This window comes from Zingiber officinale, chromosome 6B (assembly GCF_018446385.1).
Source record: "Zingiber officinale cultivar Zhangliang chromosome 6B, Zo_v1.1, whole genome shotgun sequence".
Classification (NCBI taxonomy): domain Eukaryota; kingdom Viridiplantae; phylum Streptophyta; class Magnoliopsida; order Zingiberales; family Zingiberaceae; genus Zingiber; species Zingiber officinale.
Window position 1 is genome coordinate 82,089,716 of NC_055996.1, and position 20,773 is coordinate 82,110,488.

At 37.7% G+C, this 20,773-nt stretch overlaps 4 protein-coding genes across 7 annotated transcripts; 2 read left to right on the forward strand and 2 right to left on the reverse strand.

Annotated features, from left to right (window-relative positions):
* Positions 1-1,543: 1,543 nt before the first annotated feature.
* LOC121990350 (probable indole-3-pyruvate monooxygenase YUCCA5) lies at positions 1,544-3,225 on the forward strand. The gene is made up of 3 exons (XM_042544495.1): positions 1,544-2,297; positions 2,391-2,762; positions 2,845-3,225. The coding sequence occupies exons 1-3, from the start codon at positions 1,626-1,628 to the stop codon at positions 3,052-3,054; spliced, it is 1,254 nt and encodes a 417-aa protein (XP_042400429.1). The 5' UTR covers positions 1,544-1,625; the 3' UTR covers positions 3,055-3,225.
* A 3,283-nt stretch (positions 3,226-6,508) lies between these two features.
* Positions 6,509-10,499, forward strand: LOC121992859 (cilia- and flagella-associated protein 20-like). The gene is made up of 6 exons (XM_042547464.1): positions 6,509-6,800; positions 8,211-8,286; positions 8,379-8,410; positions 9,464-9,705; positions 9,909-10,145; positions 10,239-10,499. The coding sequence occupies exons 2-6, from the start codon at positions 8,234-8,236 to the stop codon at positions 10,251-10,253; spliced, it is 579 nt and encodes a 192-aa protein (XP_042403398.1). The 5' UTR covers positions 6,509-6,800; positions 8,211-8,233; the 3' UTR covers positions 10,254-10,499.
* A 929-nt stretch (positions 10,500-11,428) lies between these two features.
* LOC121992858 (probable serine incorporator) lies at positions 11,429-18,482 on the reverse strand. Of its 4 annotated transcripts, none has more exons than XM_042547462.1 (13): positions 18,217-18,482; positions 17,452-17,671; positions 16,993-17,069; positions 16,630-16,789; positions 16,341-16,365; positions 14,480-14,512; positions 14,169-14,340; positions 13,899-13,972; positions 13,157-13,223; positions 12,874-12,945; positions 12,640-12,773; positions 12,461-12,534; positions 11,429-11,864 (listed from the first exon to the last, which is right to left on the reverse strand). In XM_042547462.1, exons 2-13 carry the CDS (start codon positions 17,669-17,671, stop codon positions 11,779-11,781), a joined length of 1,194 nt encoding a protein of 397 aa, XP_042403396.1. In that variant the 5' UTR covers positions 18,217-18,482; the 3' UTR covers positions 11,429-11,778. The 4 variants fall into 4 exon arrangements, 3 of the variants coding, with proteins under 3 accessions (XP_042403396.1, XP_042403395.1, XP_042403397.1); XM_042547461.1 differs by having other exon boundaries at positions 14,480-14,569; positions 18,217-18,477; XM_042547463.1 differs by lacking the exon at positions 17,452-17,671 and having other exon boundaries at positions 14,480-14,569; positions 18,217-18,477.
* A 259-nt stretch (positions 18,483-18,741) lies between these two features.
* LOC121992860 (photosystem I reaction center subunit IV, chloroplastic-like) lies at positions 18,742-19,513 on the reverse strand. Its single transcript, XM_042547465.1, has 3 exons — positions 19,202-19,513; positions 19,056-19,121; positions 18,742-18,979 (listed from the first exon to the last, which is right to left on the reverse strand). The coding sequence occupies exons 1-3, from the start codon at positions 19,457-19,459 to the stop codon at positions 18,878-18,880; spliced, it is 426 nt and encodes a 141-aa protein (XP_042403399.1). The 5' UTR covers positions 19,460-19,513; the 3' UTR covers positions 18,742-18,877.
* Between the last annotated feature and the right edge of the window lie 1,260 nt (positions 19,514-20,773).

The following is a 20,773-nucleotide window of genomic DNA, read 5'->3' on the forward strand; positions in this document are numbered from 1 at the left end:
CACCAAGCGTGGGTCAAAGGCTGAGACAGCAGCCGATGTGGAAGTCAAAGTCAAGGTGGTTAGAGGTGGTTAACGGTCCCACCAAAAAGGGCTAAGTGGAAAGTGACGCCAACTACCGATCGGGCATGAAGTGTTCGACCGGCCAGGTGGCTTGTTTGAACAGAACACTCGTCTGGCCAAGAGCATTATGGCAAGAATAACATATGCTCGTTACGGATCAAAGAAACCTTAAGGTGACTGGAGGGTTTGTCTGGTCGGGCGGAAACAATCTACTGAACCAAGGCATTGCAGGGAAAAGCAGTAGAGGTTGACCGATCAAAGGAGTCCCGGCCGAGCAACTACTCCACTGTGCCGAACAGTGGAACCATTACTGTATCTCCTAATATCCCTTTGGGAGGTAATGTCGTTGACAACAGGGCATGGTCAACAGGCTGATCGTACGATGGAAGCTTCTACTGTCTTATCAGAGATTTGCATGCCCTGTTAAGGTATGGTGTTAGAGATACTTTTCTGACATGTCCTTTCATATGACATTTTGGAGAACGTACCCATGCCTTGAGGAGCGTGCACATCGTCCACTGTAGCCCTATATAAAGGGAGTTCCATGCACTAGCGGAGATACACGCTATTCACCATTCACGCTTGTGCTTATTGTTGCTCCGCTTTCTTTTACTGTTCCGGTGACTGACTTGAGCGTCGAATGGCCAACACCAAGGACCCTTTCCCTGACCCGACACTAACGTTTCTTGTGTTGTAGAGCGGAGTGAAGTCTACACGTGGTCAACTCAGAAGTCACATCCCTAGCTAGCCTTCTTCATGATTTTTAGACAGGATCAAATATTATTAAAAATAGGAAAAAAATATTCAAAGACTCTATTGAGGGCCTAAACGGTAGATTTATGTCCGAAACTTGACAGTTACAAGTTTCTCAATAAGGGCATTCACAATGCTATAATGTTATAACACACACCACCTCATCAAAAAACATGGGACTCACTGCCACATACTCATTATAACAACATCCTTATTTCACCCACATCCCTTTTAACATTATATATATATTATATGAGGTGGGCCAACCTTGACCCACTCCATGCAGGCTTGAACGCGTTCAATGTTCTGAACGTGTTCAAGCGATGAACATTAACACGGTCATCTGCAGCGCCGCGTTAAAGTTACAGTGTCATTATAATGCAGCTTTAACGCGACGTTATGGATACTTTAACAATTGAAGATTTTTGAATTCTAGACATGTAACTTTTGATAGAATTTGATTTTGAGTCTGAGTTAAAAGTTATGATGTAATTGTGATATCAAATTTATATTAGTTTTTGATTAATTAATGAATAAATTTGAGATGGTAAAAACCTATTGTAAAATAATAATAAACAAATAAATAAATGGTCCATGTTCACCGTACTCATAATTTGAGAAAGACTTGTCAGGGCCTATTTATACCATTTCCCTGACCCTCTCATTCCTCACCATTCTCCGTTTGCCTCAATTCTCTTCTTCATCTCCCCTAATTCCCTTTCCTCATTAACTCCTCCTCCTTCCTCTTCTCCAAGTCAATTCTGGTCTCCATTCCCGCCGGAGGAAGGAAGACGTCGAAAAAAACAGAGTATATGGCGCAAAACTTAATGGAACACTGCAACCAATACGACGACTTCTTGTCGCGGCCATGCACGCTGGTGAACGGCCCGATCATCGTCGGGGCGGGGCCGTCCGGGCTGGCCGTGGCCGCAGGCCTGTGCCAGCGAGGGGTGCCGTTCGTCATCCTCGAGCGTGCCGACTGCATTTCCTCCCTCTGGCAGCGCCGCACCTACGACCGCCTCAAGCTCCACCTTCCCAAGCAGTTCTGCCAGCTCCCCGACCTCCCCTTCCCTGATTGCTACCCGGAGTACCCTTCCAAGGACCAATTCGTCGAGTACTTGGAGTCCTACGCTGCCCGCTTCGCCATCAGCCCCCGCTTCGACCACTCCGTGCGCTCCGCCAAGTACGACGACGCCGCCGGACTGTGGCGGGTCACCGCCGTCGTTGCGGGCTCTGAGGTGGTGGAGTATATTGGGCGGTGGCTGGTGGTGGCTACCGGCGAGAACGCGGAGAAGGTGGTGCCCGAGCTGGAGGGGCTACTCGATGAGTTCGGCCGCGACGTGACTCATGTCTGCGACTACAAGTCCGGCGAGCGCTACCGGGGTAAGCGCGTGATCGTCGTCGGCTGCGGAAACTCCGGCATGGAGATCTCCCTCGACCTCTGCGACCATAATGCCTCGCCATCCATGGTAGTGCGCGACTCGGTGCGTGCTCCGATCCGATCGATCATCCTCCACCGCAAAATCGAATTTTTATTCGATCTGCGCTAACAAAATCGAACCTTGCCAACACTGCAGGTTCATGTGCTGCCGCGGGAAGTGATGGGGAAATCGACGTTCGAGCTCGCCGTTCTGCTGCTGAAGTGGCTGCCGCTGCGGGTGGCGGATAAGGTTCTGCTGGTGCTGGCACGGGCGGTGCTGGGAAACGTCGCCAAATTCGGCTTGAAGCGGCCTTCCGCCGGTCCGCTCGAGCTCAAGAACACGCACGGGAGGACGCCGGTGCTGGACACCGGCGCACTGGCCAAAATAAAGTCCGGCGAGATCAAGGTAGTTCCGGGAATCAAGAGATTCTCTCCGGGGAAAGCGGAGCTCGTGAACGGCCAAATCCTCGACGCCGATGCCGTGATCTTGGCCACGGGATACCGCAGCAACGTTCCACAATGGCTTCAGGTGCTCATTCCGACGAACTAATCTTTGCCTCGTGTTGCAGACACTGAATCGAAAGAAGCTGATCCACTAAATTCCGGTGCAGGGCTGTGATTTCTTCAGCAAGGACGGGATGCCGACGAGTGCTTTCCCCAACGGATGGAAGGGTACTCGTGGGGTGTACGCAGTTGGGTTCACAAGGAGAGGGCTCTCCGGCGTTGCTTCAGACGCAGTGAGGATCGCCGACGACATTGGCATGGCATGGCAAGAAGAGACAAAGCTGGGAAAGAGGAGATCATGCTTCTCCCCGTTCTGAAGTCATCAGATATGGCATATATGCATCTTCCATACTACAGGGAGTAGGTGTACCGTGTGCTTGTACAGACACAAGGACCAAGTTTTGATGCATAAATACAACACCTTTGTGTCGTCTATTCAAAGAGAAATTACTGTCGTTGAAATCCTGGGCACCGAGCTTAAAAGATGGCAGAGGATCTTAAAAGATACGTTAAAATCCTGGATTCGAAGATGTCTTCAGTAGAATAGGAGTTAATTGCTTGAAAAGTTAATGCAAAATCCTAGTTACTGAGCCATTTCTTCAATTTTCAAAAAATGAAATCAGTTGCCCGTGCGGTTGTAGCCGAGTTAATACTCGGGGAGAGTTTGTACAGATATTATTCCGGTCGGATTATTTCATACGGACTATTTCGTGCTTTTATCTAGAAAGGGGATTCGATTAAAGCTGAATAAATTCTTATGATTTATTCTGCCTTATAAAAAAATTAATCGAATCAGTTAAGTTCAGTTTGTCAAAATGTTTGGCAAAGCGATTTGTATTACACTCAATGATATTAAAAATATAATGAGATTGGTTTGAAGTGAAAAAAATTATTAATAGTCTTAGAAATATTAGAATAATTTTAAATCAAAATTATTATATTCCTATAGACCTCCTGAGTGTAATTATGCACTCAAATTTGGATTCTAGGGTCTAAATTGAAAAATATGAGTTTTTAAAATCTTTATAATCTTAAGATAATTTAGCATAAGCCCGTTAAAGAACTTATGTTTGTAATACTTACCAACATCACCAAATGACACCTTCAAGATTTTAAAATTTTAAGCATGACATAACTATCGTATTTTGATCAAAATTTACTGATGATATTAGAAATTTTAAAATTATTTCAAACCAAGATCATTACACTCCCAAGAGCCTATTGAATATAACTATGCCCTCAAATCTGGATTCCACAACTCACATTGATAGATACAGATTTTTTAAATCTTCATAACCTCAAGACAATTTGGTTTGATTTAAGTTCTCAATTTAGGCTGTGGAATTCAAGTATGAGTGTATGGTTACACTAAAGAGACTGCCAAGAGTGTGATGGTCTTAATTTGAAATGATTTTGAGACTCCTAAAATCATCAATGAGTTTTGACCAAAACTCGTTGATGACACCTTATAATATTTAGAATTTCAAAATCTTGACATAATCTCAACCAGGGGAAGTCTAGGAATATCCTTTGGTGATATTTGTGAGTAATTATGACATGCCTAGACTCTTTAATGAGCTTATACCAAATTATTTTAAGGTCATGAAGATTTAAAAATCCATATCTCTCAATTTAGACAGTGAAATATAGGTTTGAGAGCATGACTACACTCAGGAGGCCCCTAAGAATGTAATGATCTTAGTATAAAACGATTCTAAAGTTTTAAGGCCATCAACGAGTTTTGGCCAAAATTGTTAATGACCCTATCATGTGTTCAGAATTTCAAAATCTTAAAATGGTTTGAACCAAAAGAGTCTTAAGAACTCTTTAGTAATGTTAATGAGTAAGTATGACATGCCTAAACCGTTTAATAAGTTTATATCAAATTATCTTAAAATCATGAAGATTTTAAAAACTCATATCTCTCTATCTAAAGTTGTGGAATTTAGATTTGATGATATAGTAATACTCAGAAGACTCCCAAAAATATAATAGTCTTGTTGTGAAGTGATTTTAAGGTTCCTAAAGTCATGAGTGAGTTTTAGTCAAAACTCATTAATAGCTCTATATGTTTAGAATTTAAAAATCAAGAGTCCTATGGTCCCTTTGGTGAGTAAGTATGACTAATCTATGCCCTTTAATAAGTTTGTATCAAATTATCTTAAAAATATGAAAATTTTAAAAACTCACATATCTCAATATAAGTTAAATATGGAATCCAAGTATGAGGGCATGATTATACTATGGAGGCTCTAAGAAGTGTAATAGGTTTAGTATTAAACGATTTTGTAGTTCCTAAGGCCTTTAGTGAGGTTTCAGGAAAAATCGTTGATAATTCTATAATGTTTAAAGTTTTAAAATCTTGATATGATCTAAACCAAAGGAGTCACAGGAACCCTTTGTTGTATTGATGAATAAATATGATAGGCCTAGGCCTTTTAATGAGTTTTGTGCCAAATTACCTTGTGAAAATTTTTAAAATTTATATTTCTCAATTTAGATGGTAAAATTCAGATCCAACTGCATAATTATACTTAAAGACTCCTAAAAGTGTAATGATTTTTATTTGAAAGGATTCCAATGTTCCTAATGCCATTAAAACTCATTGATAATAAAACTTTGAGATCTTTGGATGCTGTGTAATGGTCCAAACAACCAATTGACGAATTACGGATAATCGAGAATAGTAAATGTAGAAATCGATCCATGAACTCAATCGACTATTCATAAAGCAAGGGCATAATAGAAAATGACTATACGATCTCATAAATATAAAAATTGAGTATGCGGGATATTCCAAAAACATTGTATATAAAAAAAATAGTTCGGTGCACGAAGTTCCTGTTATACGGGATTCTAGGGAAGGATCCATTATACACAATCTTATTTTACTTTTTACAAGAAACTATTTCCAAAAACATTGAGTATGTGATTCAATAAATTGATGAAAGAAAATCCATGAAGTCCTCTTTTCATTGCCATGATGCAAGTTATATATGATCGGGACGTATCATAACATAGACCAGTAGGCTGCCAATGATCATGTAAAAAGGTATGAATGGTCACTAGCCCTGGGCATACAAAGATCCAAAACTAGGCTAAAAAGGTCACATGTGGTGTACTAATTCTCATAATTAGATGGCGATTCATGATGTTGCATCCCTAACAACTGAAGGGGATGTTTGCAGATAAGTAGCCATCGACTGTTCTCTCAACTTCAATCACTTTATTTCCGATCCATGCGCCTGTGCATTGATGATACAATCATATGCTTGACTGAGAACGAACGAGCTAGCAAGAGAAAAGGAGGCTGGCTCATGCGTGCAAGCCGAAGCAAATGCGATGGATCCATTTGAATTGTTTGTGTTTTTGTTGTCCTTTCGAACTGTTTGTGACGATTCTCTTAGCTCGTACGTGCTTGTAAAACTTTGGGGGAGGAATATTCAAACGTGATCATAGAGGATAACGAAGAATTGAGGTGGTGGTTAAGTTGTCACAAAGGCTGTAGAATAATATTGTTTCCAATTGAGTATCACATTCACGATGACATTGAATTTGCCTGTATATAGAATGAACGAACACTCGACCGTGCGCCACAGATGTGCATTGCCTCCTTATGGAGTCAAATTTAAATCAAACTCAAATTCAAAAAATATCTGGCCCAAGGAACCAAACTTGAATCGAACGAACCAGGCTAAAAAAACAAAAACCTGATTTGAACCGGTCTTAAGTTTAAAAAAAAACAAAACAAGCCGACTGTTAAACAAACCGATTTTGGGTCGAACCGATTACTTTCCTGCGTTTTCGTTCGTGCCCCTTTCGATCGACAGCCGCCGCTCGTGCCCTCCGCTCCGGCCTCCACCTCGAAAACTAAGAGGGCGCCGGCGCCCTCCCTTGCCACAAGGTTTCAGTGAATATTGACGAGCGCCTCTTCCGTAGCCACGCCGCATCATCCTGTTCTTCTCCTCCGCCGGTCTCGGTTGCGCAGCACCCAGGTGAAGGAATTGGGGAAGCAACGGAGAATTTGGACCTCTTTGCCTAGTAATCCGTGCTGTTTGCAAACGTAAGCTGTTTCCTGCTCTTTAAAAATTCGGCGGTAGTTTTATGATTTCATTCTTATTTACGCTGAACAGAGCAGCTCCTCTTTAGGGTTGCTTTTATGTATCGACTATTTAGTATTTAGATATGAGTTTGATGGCTCGTTTTCACTCTTCTATGCGAGATACAAAAGTTTTTGGCAGGTTTTTATTAGTTCAGAATTTTTCATTGACATATAAAATAAACAGTGTCGATCCCATGTCTGGAGGTGAGGGGGGTTGCGTTAGACCTCGACAATTAATGAAAAATAGTGTTAAAATCTTAGGTTGTCACTCATTATGGTATTAGCCTCCATAATCCATGTACTGCAATATGTAAAGAGTGGGCTAGAAGGATGCTGCGACCCATCGACACATCATTGCTTACATGGGCTAGAGGTTCTGACATTGTTGTGAACCACTGCGGGTAAAGAAGTTAGTTTGTGATTACAAGATTAAGTTAGCATCTTGAGAAATAGGAACGCCTCTACTAAAAAAAATACTAGAATTTATAGTTGTGATTGTTTGGAGAAGAATAAAAACAATATACTTGTAGGAAAAAATAGGTTAGAGAACGGAATAGGGAAATAAGTAAGACAAGCTTTGAATATGGTATATTTAAAAGAAATATAAAAATTATCGTAGATGTAAAAAAAGATACAAGGATAGAGTTGTTGAAGTTGAGAGAGTTTGAGATAAAATTGTAGTAATAAAGTTAAATTTAGGAAATAAGATACTAAATTTTGTAAGTCCTCAGTGAGGATTTAAACATAAAATAAGAAGAGATTTTCAGAAAAAAACTTTATGAAATTATGAGCTCATGCTTACATGCTTATGATTGAAAAAATTATACTTTTATGAATTTAGATGAACATATAAGGAGAGTGAGTTTCTGAGAAATATAAAAGTGTATATGGCTTTAGATTTAGGGAAAGAAATCAAGAAGATATTATGATTTTGGATTTTACTGCATCTTATGCTCTTATGATTGAACAAGTAATGCCTGATCGAACTTGCTTCATCTCTCTTGTTTCTTTTTAGGAAGTTTGAGATTTGACTATTCAGAATCTAATTTGTTTTTGTTTTAAACTGGTCATGCTTTTTGGTAATGTTGTTTGATTTAAGTTTTGTTGTCTTATATGTTTCTAGAAAAAGTTGTGAACATGTGAAAGAAAATTGTCAGTGATGTTACTGTAATGTTAATTTCCTGTTTCCTCTGAACCAAACAATATTCTTCACGGACTATGAAAAGTCTTAACAGAAATAATAAATAGGCAATATCTCGAAACTTAATTTTTTGTAGCAACAATCTGCTCCCATTATGATGATGTTTTTGTGACTATTAAACTTAATATTGAAATTTTTAATGATATTGTTCTTTGGTAATTGTTTTCTAGTTGACATTCACTCCATCCTCAATATGTTCAAGAACACATTCCAGTCTGGTTTCTTATCCATTCTCTACAGCCTTGGGTAATTTTACTTTTATTTTTTTAAATCCCTTTCTATAATATTTAGTTGCAAGTTGGCTGACATGAAGTTACTATCTATGAATCTTTAAACAGGACCAAACCTCTGCAGATATGGGACAAAGAAGGTAAAGACGTTTTTCTCTTTGTTGTGAAGGGATAAATTAACAATGATGCTTGTGAAATCTATGTGATGCAAAAGAAACTGTATGCCAGTTATATCTTTACTAGATATTTCAGGTTCAAGTTTATTTTCAATGCATTGAATCTCAAGTTTACATAGCTGCCACATATGCAAGATCAATATTGTCATATGTGGCTGCTATGTTATATGTAGAAGTCCATCTGCTTGTCTCCTTCCATCTCTGGCTTGTCAGCCACATGTGCAGCCCAGACATCTTTTTAAAATCCTGGGTAGATGGAGACAAGCAGGTGGATTTCTAGTTTGCAAAAGAGGTTACGATAAATCTAGAGGAAGAAATCATTGAATTTGATTTGAAGAGGAAGTGATCAACATCACGAGCAAAGGAAGAAATGAGAGATTTTGGTACCATGAGGGAGGGGGAGGCTATAATCAACACCTTGCCCATGTCCTCCCCTCAAACCAAGAGCACGAGAAGTCCTGTTTTCTTTCTGATTGGGCACCGTGAATTCATGAGCCATCCTGTCACCTAGACTTGCATACTTTCAACCAAATGCTCTCCCTCACTGTTCAGATTTGAACGACTTGCAAAGATATCTAATACTTTAACCTGTTAGTATCAAAACTGAATACCTTAATTGTTAGTAACTTAGTATAGGAAGTCCATACTAATTTCTTTTCAATTCCCTCTTAATGCCTGGCTTTTGGCTTCTTTCACAAGCACTCTATGCTACCCTTCACTTGTGTGATTTTTATTATTTTTTTTTGTTATAGCTAGAACTTAAATTCATACAACAATGCTTTCCCTTCTCCATTTGAAACATGACAGATATCTCTTCTTTAGCAAATTGAGTGCCTCAAAGTTAGTGCAATATGTTCACAGGAATGAATGCTTTTTATTAAAACCTCACATCCTACAGATGGGATAATCAAGATTTGAGTCTTAAGGAGTCGGCGTATTGTATGAATATAATTTATTAGACAATTTTGGGTTTTTAGTAGTGACTAAGCTAATTGAAATCTGAGAATTTTTTTGCAGTTGTCAATGGACAGGTGAGACGACTACAGGATGAAGATATCCAATCAAATGTTCTTGAAATAATTGGCTCAAATGTGCAGTCAACTTATATTACATGCCCAGCTGATCCTAACGCGACTCTTGGCATCAAGTTATCTTTTCTGGTCATGATCGTAAAGAATTTAAAAAAGTATTTCTCTTTCGAGATACAGATTTTGGATGATAAGAATGTTCGTCGCCGTTTCAGAGCTTCAAATTTTCAGGTGTGTAGCTTTCTTTTTTTTCCCTGTTCTTTTACTCATTTATTTTCCTATAAAATATGATAATTGGAATAATTGGATAATGTTAATATAAAAGGAGGAAGAGACAAAAAAAAATTATATAACCACCGATGGAATGAAGCTGTGGTGACAGAATTTTTCTTAGAAAGAAATAAGATATTCATGTATATTTACTCTGCTTGCAGTCTGTTACCCGAGTGAAGCCATTTATCTGCACCATGCCTATTTCACTGGAAGATGGATGGAACAACATTCAACTAAACCTTACTGATTTAACGAGAAGGGCATATGGCACTAATTATGTGGAGACTCTGAGAGTGCAGGTCCATGCAAACTGCCGTCTCAGAAGAATTTATTTCTCTGACCGACTCTACTCAGAGGAAGAGCTTCCACCCGAGCTGAAGTTGTATCTCCCAATGCAAGTAAGCACATCCTAACCTTCACCTCCAAGCACACTGCTTGCTCATTGCTTTTATTGTTCATGTCTCCGACTGTGCATCTGTTGCTAATTGCAGAAGCACAACACCTAACGAGGAGCATCATAAGAAGAAAAAAACTCATATGTATTCTCTACCAAGGTGCCACTTTTTACGTCTGTGAATCTAGTTTTATTTAGTTGACTGTGTCATTAAGCCAAATTTTCCTAAATTTTGATATAGTCATTTATTACTGTCTGTTGTCTTGAAGTAGCACATTATGTTGAATTTACTACTGTTTTACCAACGATATGGATTTTCGATCGTTGATTTTTCCACATAAGGGTTAATTTCAGTTTAGTTCTGCTGTTATAATGTTTTCAACTGTCATCTCTATCAATTGTCCGTGTAATTCGTGACAATAGCCTGTGTCCTCTTGTTTACTATTTGTTTGTGATGTTAACTCACGAAAAAAAAAAACAGCTTAAGCTTCTATGGTGAGTTTGGTTCCTGTAATAGAATTTGGAGGAAATCAGATAACTAAGATGGATTCAGCAAAGAGATATGTATACCATATTGAAGTATTTTTATATATAGTATTTCATCAACTTGATTGATATATTCAATTTGCTTGGCTAGTTTACCTTGACTTCTTCAACCTGCTTAGTCCGCTCACCTTGCCGGAACCCTTCTGGTTCGATTGCTCGTAAGTTTGCTCGGTTCTCTACGTTGGTCAGCTTTTTTTGGGAACATTCAGCCCATGTAAACTGCTTTGCTTCCATGCCCTATTTATTTCAATTTACTCGCATATCCCACCTCCGATTCTCATGCTAATTTGCTTGGACATCTCAATCTGGTCTACCTAGCCTACTCACCCAATGAATTCGTCTAGCTTAATCCATCAACTCGATTGATTCTGTTGGTCTAGTTGGCTTTGTTGGTTCGTTAGTTCAATCAGTTCAGTCAGTTTATTAGCTTGACCAGTTTAACTTATTGCTTCTTCGACGTTTTTGTCTTGCTTGACTTACTAAACCTTTTTATTAATTTGGTCAGATAAAGTAAGAATGTTTGGATGTTTATTGAACTGGTATAAAAAACAGCAATAAAGACGAGTAATTCTATGGAAATTAGTACTTGTAATAGATTTTTAAATCAAATATAAGAATTATTCCTTCACCACCTTCCCGAATCTCAATTTATAAAATATTTCATTTCCCCAAAATACCGCCTAAGCACTTGAACAGAGACAATATAGAATCAATCATTATTTATAAATGCGATTCAATGACTCATCATAAACTACAAGGACATCATTTAAAATTCATTATTAAAGTATGTATTCCAAAAAAATCAAAATCAAAATCATATAGATTACATCCAATTAATGAGTTTGTCTTGAGACTCAAGTAATATCACGCCATTTCTTTTTCTCAGCAAGGCTTCTTTCAGGGTGCATTTATAATTTTCAAATATCGAGAAAGTTCAAATTGAGTTACTCTTATCACCTGGCGTGTCACACAATTCATCAAATATTTTTTAATGAATTAGATTGCTTTGTGTAACCCTTGGACCAATCCCTATCCCTTCACCATGGCTTACACAAGTCATCAAATTGGCTTATTGCACAGGAAGTTGCACATCATACTGAATTGTTTGCATTCTGCACAAATTCTTCATGACTTATGGCTGTTCCCTTCATAATGAGAGGGTACATCAGTTTCCACACTGTGATCACAACCGAAATAAAACTCGGTTACAGAAAGATAGAAATAGAACTTCAGACTATTGTGGATTATCCAATAACAAGAAAGAAAAAACTAGTGGGAGCAACAAGAAGCTGTGAAGTTGCTGAACGTGTTATTGTAATTGGAGGTTGTGGTGAATAAAGAATAGTTAGATGAGCTTTTTGCTGAACAATAGATTATAGATACATGAATGCCAGTTTCAATTTAATTTGTAACGGTACCATATTCTCATGCGAGTCTATGTGCTTGGAAGTTTTGGAAGGCTGCTTGGTCTTGATGAAGAATTTAGATTAGGGGATACATATATGTTTCGCTTTGAGCAAGTTTCTGAAAAATCTAAATAAGCAGTAGCATATTCATGATGTTCCTAACACTCATAGGATTTGCCTAATAACAAGAGTAAAAGTGGATTTTTGCTGTGAAGATGCATCAACTTGAAGAATCATAACACTTGTCATATAGTTCCTAAATTTTCAGCATTACATGTCTTGAAGCTTATATTTTTGGTTAAATTTGGAGACTTGATTCTAAACTTTCTTGTACATGAAAATGACAAATGAGGACTATGCCACTTACAGTATATGCTGGCAGCAAGGCATTCATTGGCAATTTTAATCCATGTACTAACCCAGCCAACGTCTATGCTCCATCTGGTGAAGTCATGGAACCAATTTAAGTGGTAATAGAGACAATATAGATTACACTTTGAGTGCCCAAGTTGTAAACAAACTGAAAAGGATGTGAATGAACCTTACTTTTTGGTTGGTTGGTTTAGTTGCCAGTTAATGAACAACATTGCAAAGTACATAGATCCTATTGAGAATATGAAGTGGAATGTTGCATAGTTATAAGGTGCATCATCTGCAGATTGAACCTCATTTTTTTTTAACTGTAGGTAAGAAACAATAACTGTGGCTGTAATCATACATTACAATTTTCACTTCCAAGAATATAGAAGTGCATACAATTAAAATGTAATTGTTGTTTACCTGAAAAGAGTTTGAATCTGTCCCAGTTGAAAAGGTTGCCATTACGATTGCACCAATAGCAATAAAGAAACTCTAGATCAAAAGCACCAGAAGTTAACATTCTCAATCAAGATGCTTCTTCTTCATTACTTCATGCTAAGAGAACTAGATGATGAATGGTTGACATATTGGCAATTACAAAACAAGACAATACTAGTGAGGTGCTTTTTTTAAGCCAGCAAAATCTGGTAACTGCAGTCGCATGTTAAGATAAAACGATACAAGTAGTGATAGTAAATCTTACAAGTATAGTCATCATGTCATCTCTGTCCGTTCTCTTTCTTTTGTTACATTTCTCCATAGCAGGTTCACTGCAAGAAACATGCAATACAATTGCGGTTATCTTGCAAATGAAATCAGTACTATTGAGTCGGGTTGCAGCAGAAGACTCAAGAAAATCAGGTAAATAGCCATGAACCTGATTCATACCAAACTTGATCTACAAGCATCCACATTGCTCTGAACTTGACACAAACAAACAAACAAAGGACCCAAAGCTGATCGAAACTCGATGAACAGGCATCATACCCATGAGATAAGAGATGTTTGAAATATTGTTCTACCATATTAACACATTGAGGATCCCCTTACTAACAAAATATCTCCTAGTAATAAAGATAGTTTGGAACCTACAAGAGTCAACCATTGGAAAACAATAACTCATGTTCATAAGGTATACACTATAGGAGTGCTAGTTCATGGTTTGCCATTGAAGATAGATTTGGTGCACAGCGACGGAATTGGGTCACCACGAGATTGTAGGGAGTTGATCAATCAACTTTAACACTATGGCAATTGAATTGCTCAAACGGTGAAGATAGCTTTTATTAAACATCTACTAATCGCCCCTCCAAATTGTAGTGATGTAATTATCTGGTTTAATTATGCTCAAGCACAAAGTTACCTTTTATAAAACTCGACAAGAACCTAATTTACACATTCTACAAAATTAGAAACAAGTTGATAGAATTTTTATCGTACTATACCTATGAATTGCAGACCAGCAAAGGAAAACAATGTATGAACCCATGATTGCAGAAGATAAAAGCCCTGCATTAACCTATTAAATAATCCAAAAAGAATCAAGTCACATTGGTTGAAGAGGAATTATACGAAGAGGAAACAAAATAGATAGATAGTACATTACATACGGTAGTTGCACATCTTGAATCAAAATGCAGAATTTTTTCTTTTTAGTGTTAAGTAGCCAGTGGCATAGGTAAAACAGGAATTTACAGTAGTCTAGTAGTGCATACCTTAGAATGAAGCGATACGATCATTATAACTGTAACCAATCCAGTTGTCCATGTGATGATGAATATGTTGATAATACAAGTTGAGTCCAGTGCATACACATAGTACATCATAATTATTCCAAAGAATGAAGCAGTGTAGAAGACAGTGGACAAGAACAGTCCAAACAAGCCACTGAAAAAGAATACAAGAAAAAGAAAATGTGATCAATCTAATGCAGAACATCCAAACATCAGAAAGAATGAAACACTAATTGTAATAGAATGCATATAACATGAATGCATTAATATCCTTTTCTTAAAAAGCCACATACCATTTGTTTGGCTGCAAATCTGATATCCACTGACTGTCACACCATGAAAGGAAGTGAATCATACTAATGAGTTGTAAAAGAAGAAATATCCTGTACATTCACGCTTTGAGGAGAAATGCTTTCAAGAGGTGACAACATATTTCTCATGAAAAAGTGAATACGAATAAGCACCAGAGTAACATTATAAGCACTGCGGTTTAAAGAGAACTCCACAGAAACACCAAGTTCATCAAATAGTCATTTTAATCAACTACTCTCAGATGAGATTTGTATTGCATAACTCTCAATGAATATCGACGCAAGTCCAAGAAAACAACATGAGATTTTTGTTGCACAGCTCTCTCAGATGTCTCCATAACATCCAGGAAATGTGTTCTCACCCTTCTTAATACTTTTGAGTGTGATAATCCTCACATATTTGTAAGGATTAAAAATAAAGCAAAAAATTAGAATGATGATATCGGTCGTTCGTAATCATTTATTCATATGATCATCATCAAACGGTATTTGCCCCCACTATTTGGGATCAAGTGAATTTTATCCCTTCATTGAGCTTTTAAAGGCTATACGAATAACAATATTGAAATATATTAAGTAATTTACCTTGAAATCTTCCACGCTAGTTCAGTCAACACTTTTAACTAAAATCTTTTGGTTATCCTTGAATATGTTTATACTATCTCAAATTATTTTCTCTCCTATCAATTTTTGGAGTTCAAAAAAAAAAGCGCGCTCCATCCAACATTTTATTCTTAAAATGCCCCTTATCCAACGGTGTTATAATAGCTACTGATAGCTGTTATAATGTGTAAAAGTTACCAAGTAAGTATTATAATGTTGTTATTTACTTCCAATATTGTTATAATGTGTAGAAGCTACTAAGTAGCTATTACAATTACTTTAAAATAATTTTGATTAATTTAGAGTAATTTTGATGCAATTTAAATGATTTTAAGCAAGTTGTAAAGAGTATTTTGATATAATAGTATTCAGAATTTAAAATTTTTACAGTTCAAGATTTTAGAATTTTGGGTTTAACTACAGTTGTGTAATAGCTATTCATAGCTGTTATAACGTGAAAATCAACTATTCACTTTAATCAAAATTATTACACACAAATCACTATCATATCAAAATTCTCTTTATCAGCTTGGTCAATTTTTTTTAAATTTCATCAAAATCACTTTAAAATAGTTGTAGTTAAATCTTAAACCTTAAACCACGTTGTAGCAGCTACCTAATAGCTTCTACATGTTGTAGTAGCTACTAGTAGCCGTTATAACACTATTGGATAAGGAGTATTTTGGGAATAAAATTTCTAATGGGGCACCTTTTTTATTTTTTATTTTGTAAAAAATATCCTTTTGATGATTTGTATAATTTGAGGTGTCTTTTTCTTTTTCCTCCTTTTTATAACTTCACACATTTATCGAGCCTTCATATCTACATAATACATTTAATTATACCAAGGTGTTGCTTCCTAATAGCCCAATCAAATTTTCCCTGTAGCCTAAGGAGAACACGACTACTAGCTCAACCTTTCTTATTTTGTCTCAGGACCAATTTGGCATTTATTTCTTATTTGTAAGATAAGAAACCAAAAATATATGTTCGATTTGTAAGGGAAAATGTGCTACTATAATTCCATAGGAATGGAATATATTTATCACCTTTAATTGTGGACTAGAGAGGATAATCAACTTTCAAATGAATTAATACAATTACAACATCAATAAAACAAAAAAAAATAGACAAAGGAGAATTGCAATAGGAAGACATGTTTAATATTGCACAAACAAAAGGTTTGCCATTAAGAGATCTTAATTGTATGAAGACTGTATTTAAAGAATTAGAATATTACCCTGCACCAATACGAGCAATTTCACCTGCAAAATAACAAGTATAATCACTTCATTTTGTTTCCCTCATTCATCTACTCTTCCAACAATTTGCAAAGAAATGAAAGCATACATTCCAGATATATTCATACTGTCAAAATGCTTTCAATGGATCATCTATCTACTATAGCTTATTAGAATGGAAGAAGAAAGAAAACTTAATGACTTAACTAAGTTAGCTAAGCTCTTGCTACATGGATTGGAGTAAAATTCACACCAAGTATAAAATGTTTAATACCTAATTTGCATTACCATATAATTGGATAATGTTTTCTGAGATGATGAACGGGCCCATTATTGACAAAAGATAAATCAAACATTTTGATGCCCACCAACTAGAATGCCATTGATTCCGAACTTCTTGCAACTTGTGAACACCCCAAGTAGCGACACCCATGAATGAGAAAAATATCTGATTTTTTAAACATGATAAGATTAATCACCGTAATATGTCACCAAAGTTTGCGATAGAATAGTTTTTTTTTAATACACACACATGTATAGAAATCTCATATTTGTTAACTACAAAGAAATCAATATCAATATCAATAATTCATTTTTTGGTGTATTTCTTGAAGAATTATGGAATTATTGTATTTTGACAGGGAAGGATACAAAACATCCCAAGCTCAATCGAAGAACTCCTCCAGCATCAACACAGTTTTTTCCTTCAGCTCCACATACCCTTTTAGCTGCACATATAAAAAGTATAGATCATATGCAAAGGCATGACTACAAGCATAAGAGTGATTATTACCTTTAAGTTCTCTTTAGTTACATCACAAATTTGATGAGAGAACCCTTGTTAAATAGAATGTTCCATCGACTTGGTCAAGTATCAGCTAGATTGCTAAGAAGTTTAAATTATGTATTCTTTGCTATAAGTCTTGCATAGTTGGATTATTATTTTTAATATGCGCCTTCTGAATTTAAGGTTCTGCATTCAATCGAAGTTGTAATCCCTACTAGCTATTTAGTAGGGACAAAGTAAGAATTGTTCTAAGATAATACTGATGTTATGGAAAAGAGCCCCAAATTGGTTGATAAACTTATGACGAACCATTTGCAACTTACAAAGTAAACGATGGGGAAGTTTATGGCCATAGTCACGAAATAACCAAGCCAATATGTTTGTTATCAAGAATATACACCCATAAACATATCGAGCTTCCAAAGATTGCTTCCTTTTAGTCGAATATATATCACTCTTTTGATTTATACTTGGGCCCTCTAGCCTTTGCTCATCTCCACAACTTCTATCAATTTCCTCTACAATATTTCCAACAGATTCCATCTGAGAACACAAAGGAGGAAGATTTATTGTAAGTTAAAAAAGCATTGATTTGAGAATTGGTTTAGAAAACCTGAGTGCCACATAACTTGCTAATAAGCTATCATAGTGACCTCAAAGTCTCAGTGAGCTTTCAGTTTGCAAAAGTGGACAACTAAAGTGACGATGAACTCAAGAATTAAACCTGAGAAAATTGGAACTCAAGAACAGGCAATGTGGATCCATTCATTTCTGACACAACTTAGTAGACTGAATTTAAGCAATGGGGATGTAGTGATGTCAAACATTAATTTCTTGGCGAAGAAAGAAACAATGAAGTATGTTGCATATGCATAAAACTTTTTATCCAAGAGCATACTAAGTTTAATTTGGGGCAATCAAATTCAACTGATGGCAACGGATGGAAAACTGATCAGGGCATCTAGTCAGCCATGAAGATGCAAGAAACACATTACTGATCTTTAATCCATGAAAAGTAGAAGAAAAGAAAAGAAAATTTTTGGCCAACTTTTGCACTTATACAAAGAATGTGAAGCGCAATAGAGAACCTGAAGGTGCCAATCCGGAGCTGAAAAGTGCACTTTTCCTCTCCATCTCCGCGAAGAAGGCCCTTAAATAGCCCTACTAGTGCACATAAAGGAATTCCTCTTCCGTGGATTTGTGCATTAACTTGCTCGATGAGGCGGTCGCCGCTACCTCCAGAGAAAAATGAGCCATTGCGTTCTGCGGCGGATACAGGCGACCGCTGTGCGGCTCCTGCTCTTAAAAATTCGCTTCCGCTGTTGCCCCAAAGAAACCTCAACCTTTTCTTTTTTGTCCTTTCCCCAGAGAAAGGACAAATTTTACTTTTACGTCTCGAGAATTCTAAATATCTCAATTTAGTCATCGACATTCTAAATCTTTTATGTGAAATTAGTGTTCGGAATCGCACCTAAACTCTGACCTCTCTTCCATTCTCATATTTGAAGCTACTTAAAGTATTCGTAAAACTTGTAGAATTCGCTAAGTTCTCTAGTCGTGGGAATTACTTCTGCAATTGACTGAGCCGTTTGTTCTCCAGCTTTAGAAAAACATTGAAAATTGAATACTTTTACTGGCACAAACTTGGGAATTAGCATAAAGTTATAAATATATATCATACAAACTTGATACCAACTGATGATTCTGTTCCCTGGTTACAAAATACATCAAGAATTAATCAAACAGTGATCACAGTTCTTGGATCTCATCCAAAGCATAGTTGTTGGTGGAGACGCCTGCGTAGTTAACCTTGGTGAATCGAACCACGACAGGATAGCGAGTCTTGGGATCCTGAACATGAACTGGTATTAATTAAATTTCTGCCACGGTGAAAAAAAGAAACAACAACTATTAGTCATCTACGTACCTGGTCCACGGTCACTACTGATCCAACTCCCTTGTACCAGTAGGATTCTTTCCGGAGTATCTTCACCTGACATTACCAAGTGATTAGCGAGGAACAGAGAGCCGAAACGATCGAGTGCTTTTAAACGATTGCAAGTTGTATTATACCTCTGCGCCTCTTTTGGGGCCAATTGGTGGAGGCGGCGGCGGCGGCTGCTTGGCGGCAGCTTTGGGAGCTCCGCCTTCGGCCGGAGGAGGAGGAGGCGGCGGCGGCGCCGACTCATCCTCAGCTCGGACCACCAGCTTCCTGCTGGGCTTGGAGAAGGTGAGGGTGCGGAAGGGTGAGTTGCTGGCGGAGGGGAGACCGGAGGCGGGCGCGAATCTTGAGGCGGCGGACGCCAAGCTGAAGCCGGTGGAGCTCGCCATTAGGAAGAAGTGTCGGTCAAGGAGACAGTGCAGTGTGGTGAGATAACACGAGGAGGAGCCGCTGAAGACCTCTCAAGTCCTGGCAGCGTTATCTGCAGCGATGCGTTGAAGGATCTAGGGTGTCCAATGGGGGCTTGACACGTCCTGATTTGCCTCTTACGAAGGGATAAGTCAAACTCCATCTGGATTCTGTTATGCTAAATTGGTTGGATCGCCATGGGACGGAGAAATTTCGCTAGAAAAAATCTCTAATGAATATATATACATATATGGATGTTCAAAAGTAGAACTGTCAGTTTAAATTCGATTCATTGGGTTGGTTTATCCTGTTAAAAAATTTAAATTAATTAGGTTGAATTTTTATTAATCTATTTAAAAATAGATCGAGGTGGTCAATCCGTCTGGACTCACGACTCACACGGGTCGACTTGTGGTAAGCTTAGATTGATCCACGGGTTGAGAAAATACTAAAACAGTCACTTATGTATCTTGAATAGTCGTTGGGATCACTTAGCGCTTCTCTCATGTTAATCAGAGCTATGAGTATAATGGCTACTCTTTTACAATGCATTGATGTAATTAGGATTATTAGATTGATTTATAATCTTAATGGTAAACTTTCTTAACTTGCATTTTTCCTAAGTAACAGGTGTTAAATTTATTTTACTTAATGATTATTTTTTCTTAACTGAATGAGCAACCTGTGGGCCAACCCAAGCCACTGTAGACTTTTTTTAATTTTATTTTATTTTTTGGTGGACCCGCGAGTTGGCCGTCTGCCAAACTTGCAACCCGTCTTAAGTTGGGTTGGGTTGGGTTGAGTTGGAGATTTTCCAACCTGTTAAGATGACGGGTCGACCCACTTTGCCCCGTCAAATGGTCAGCTCGCCTCGCGACGGGTCAACCCGTCTGATAGCTCTACTCGGAAGTGATCTGAGCACCCCGAGTGCATTCACTTTGGAGTGTCCGAATCACTTCCGATCACACACACACATACACATATATATATGCCCTACACACCCGAGTTGATTTTGGCCACTCGGGGTGCCCAGAATGACTCTAAGTCACCCATGCGTTGCTCATCAAATGGGTGTGTAGGGTAATAATCATATATATAGGTGGGCCCTAGAAGGATTAGGGAGAAGGAGGGAAGAGTAGTTTGGTCAATTCACTATAAATCCCCCTTTAGGCTGTGGCTTGGACGAGAGAAAAGAGGGCCTCTTGCCGATCTCCTCTCTCGCGGTCTCTACCTTATGCGTTGCTCCCTCTTTCTAGTAGTGCAATAGACATCAATGGTCAAATCTAAGTTTTGAT

Excerpts from the sequence above, each read along its gene's own strand:
- LOC121990350 (XM_042544495.1), top strand. The coding sequence starts at position 1,626 with ATGGCGCAAAACTTAATGGAACACTGCAACCAATACGACGACTTCTTG. Across the intron at positions 2,298-2,390 it reads CCATGGTAGTGCGCGACTCG|GTTCATGTGCTGCCGCGGGA; the intron begins GTGCGTGCTCCG and ends CCAACACTGCAG. Across the intron at positions 2,763-2,844 it reads ACGTTCCACAATGGCTTCAG|GGCTGTGATTTCTTCAGCAA; the intron begins GTGCTCATTCCG and ends ATTCCGGTGCAG.
- LOC121992859 (XM_042547464.1), top strand. The coding sequence starts at position 8,234 with ATGTTCAAGAACACATTCCAGTCTGGTTTCTTATCCATTCTCTACAGC. Across the intron at positions 8,411-9,463 it reads GCAGATATGGGACAAAGAAG|TTGTCAATGGACAGGTGAGA; the intron begins GTAAAGACGTTT and ends ATTTTTTTGCAG. Across the intron at positions 9,706-9,908 it reads TCAGAGCTTCAAATTTTCAG|TCTGTTACCCGAGTGAAGCC; the intron begins GTGTGTAGCTTT and ends CTCTGCTTGCAG.
- LOC121992860 (XM_042547465.1), bottom strand. The coding sequence starts at position 19,459 with ATGGCGAGCTCCACCGGCTTCAGCTTGGCGTCCGCCGCCTCAAGATTC. Across the intron at positions 19,122-19,201 it reads GCCCCAAAAGAGGCGCAGAG|GTGAAGATACTCCGGAAAGA; the intron begins GTATAATACAAC and ends TGGTAATGTCAG. Across the intron at positions 18,980-19,055 it reads CAGTAGTGACCGTGGACCAG|GATCCCAAGACTCGCTATCC; the intron begins GTACGTAGATGA and ends GTTCATGTTCAG.
- LOC121992858 (XM_042547461.1), bottom strand. The coding sequence starts at position 17,671 with ATGGAATCTGTTGGAAATATTGTAGAGGAAATTGATAGAAGTTGTGGA. Across the intron at positions 13,973-14,168 it reads TCGTATCGCTTCATTCTAAG|GTTAATGCAGGGCTTTTATC; the intron begins GTATGCACTACT and ends ATTATTTAATAG. Across the intron at positions 12,946-13,156 it reads ATGACATGATGACTATACTT|AGTTTCTTTATTGCTATTGG; the intron begins GTAAGATTTACT and ends CTTTTGATCTAG.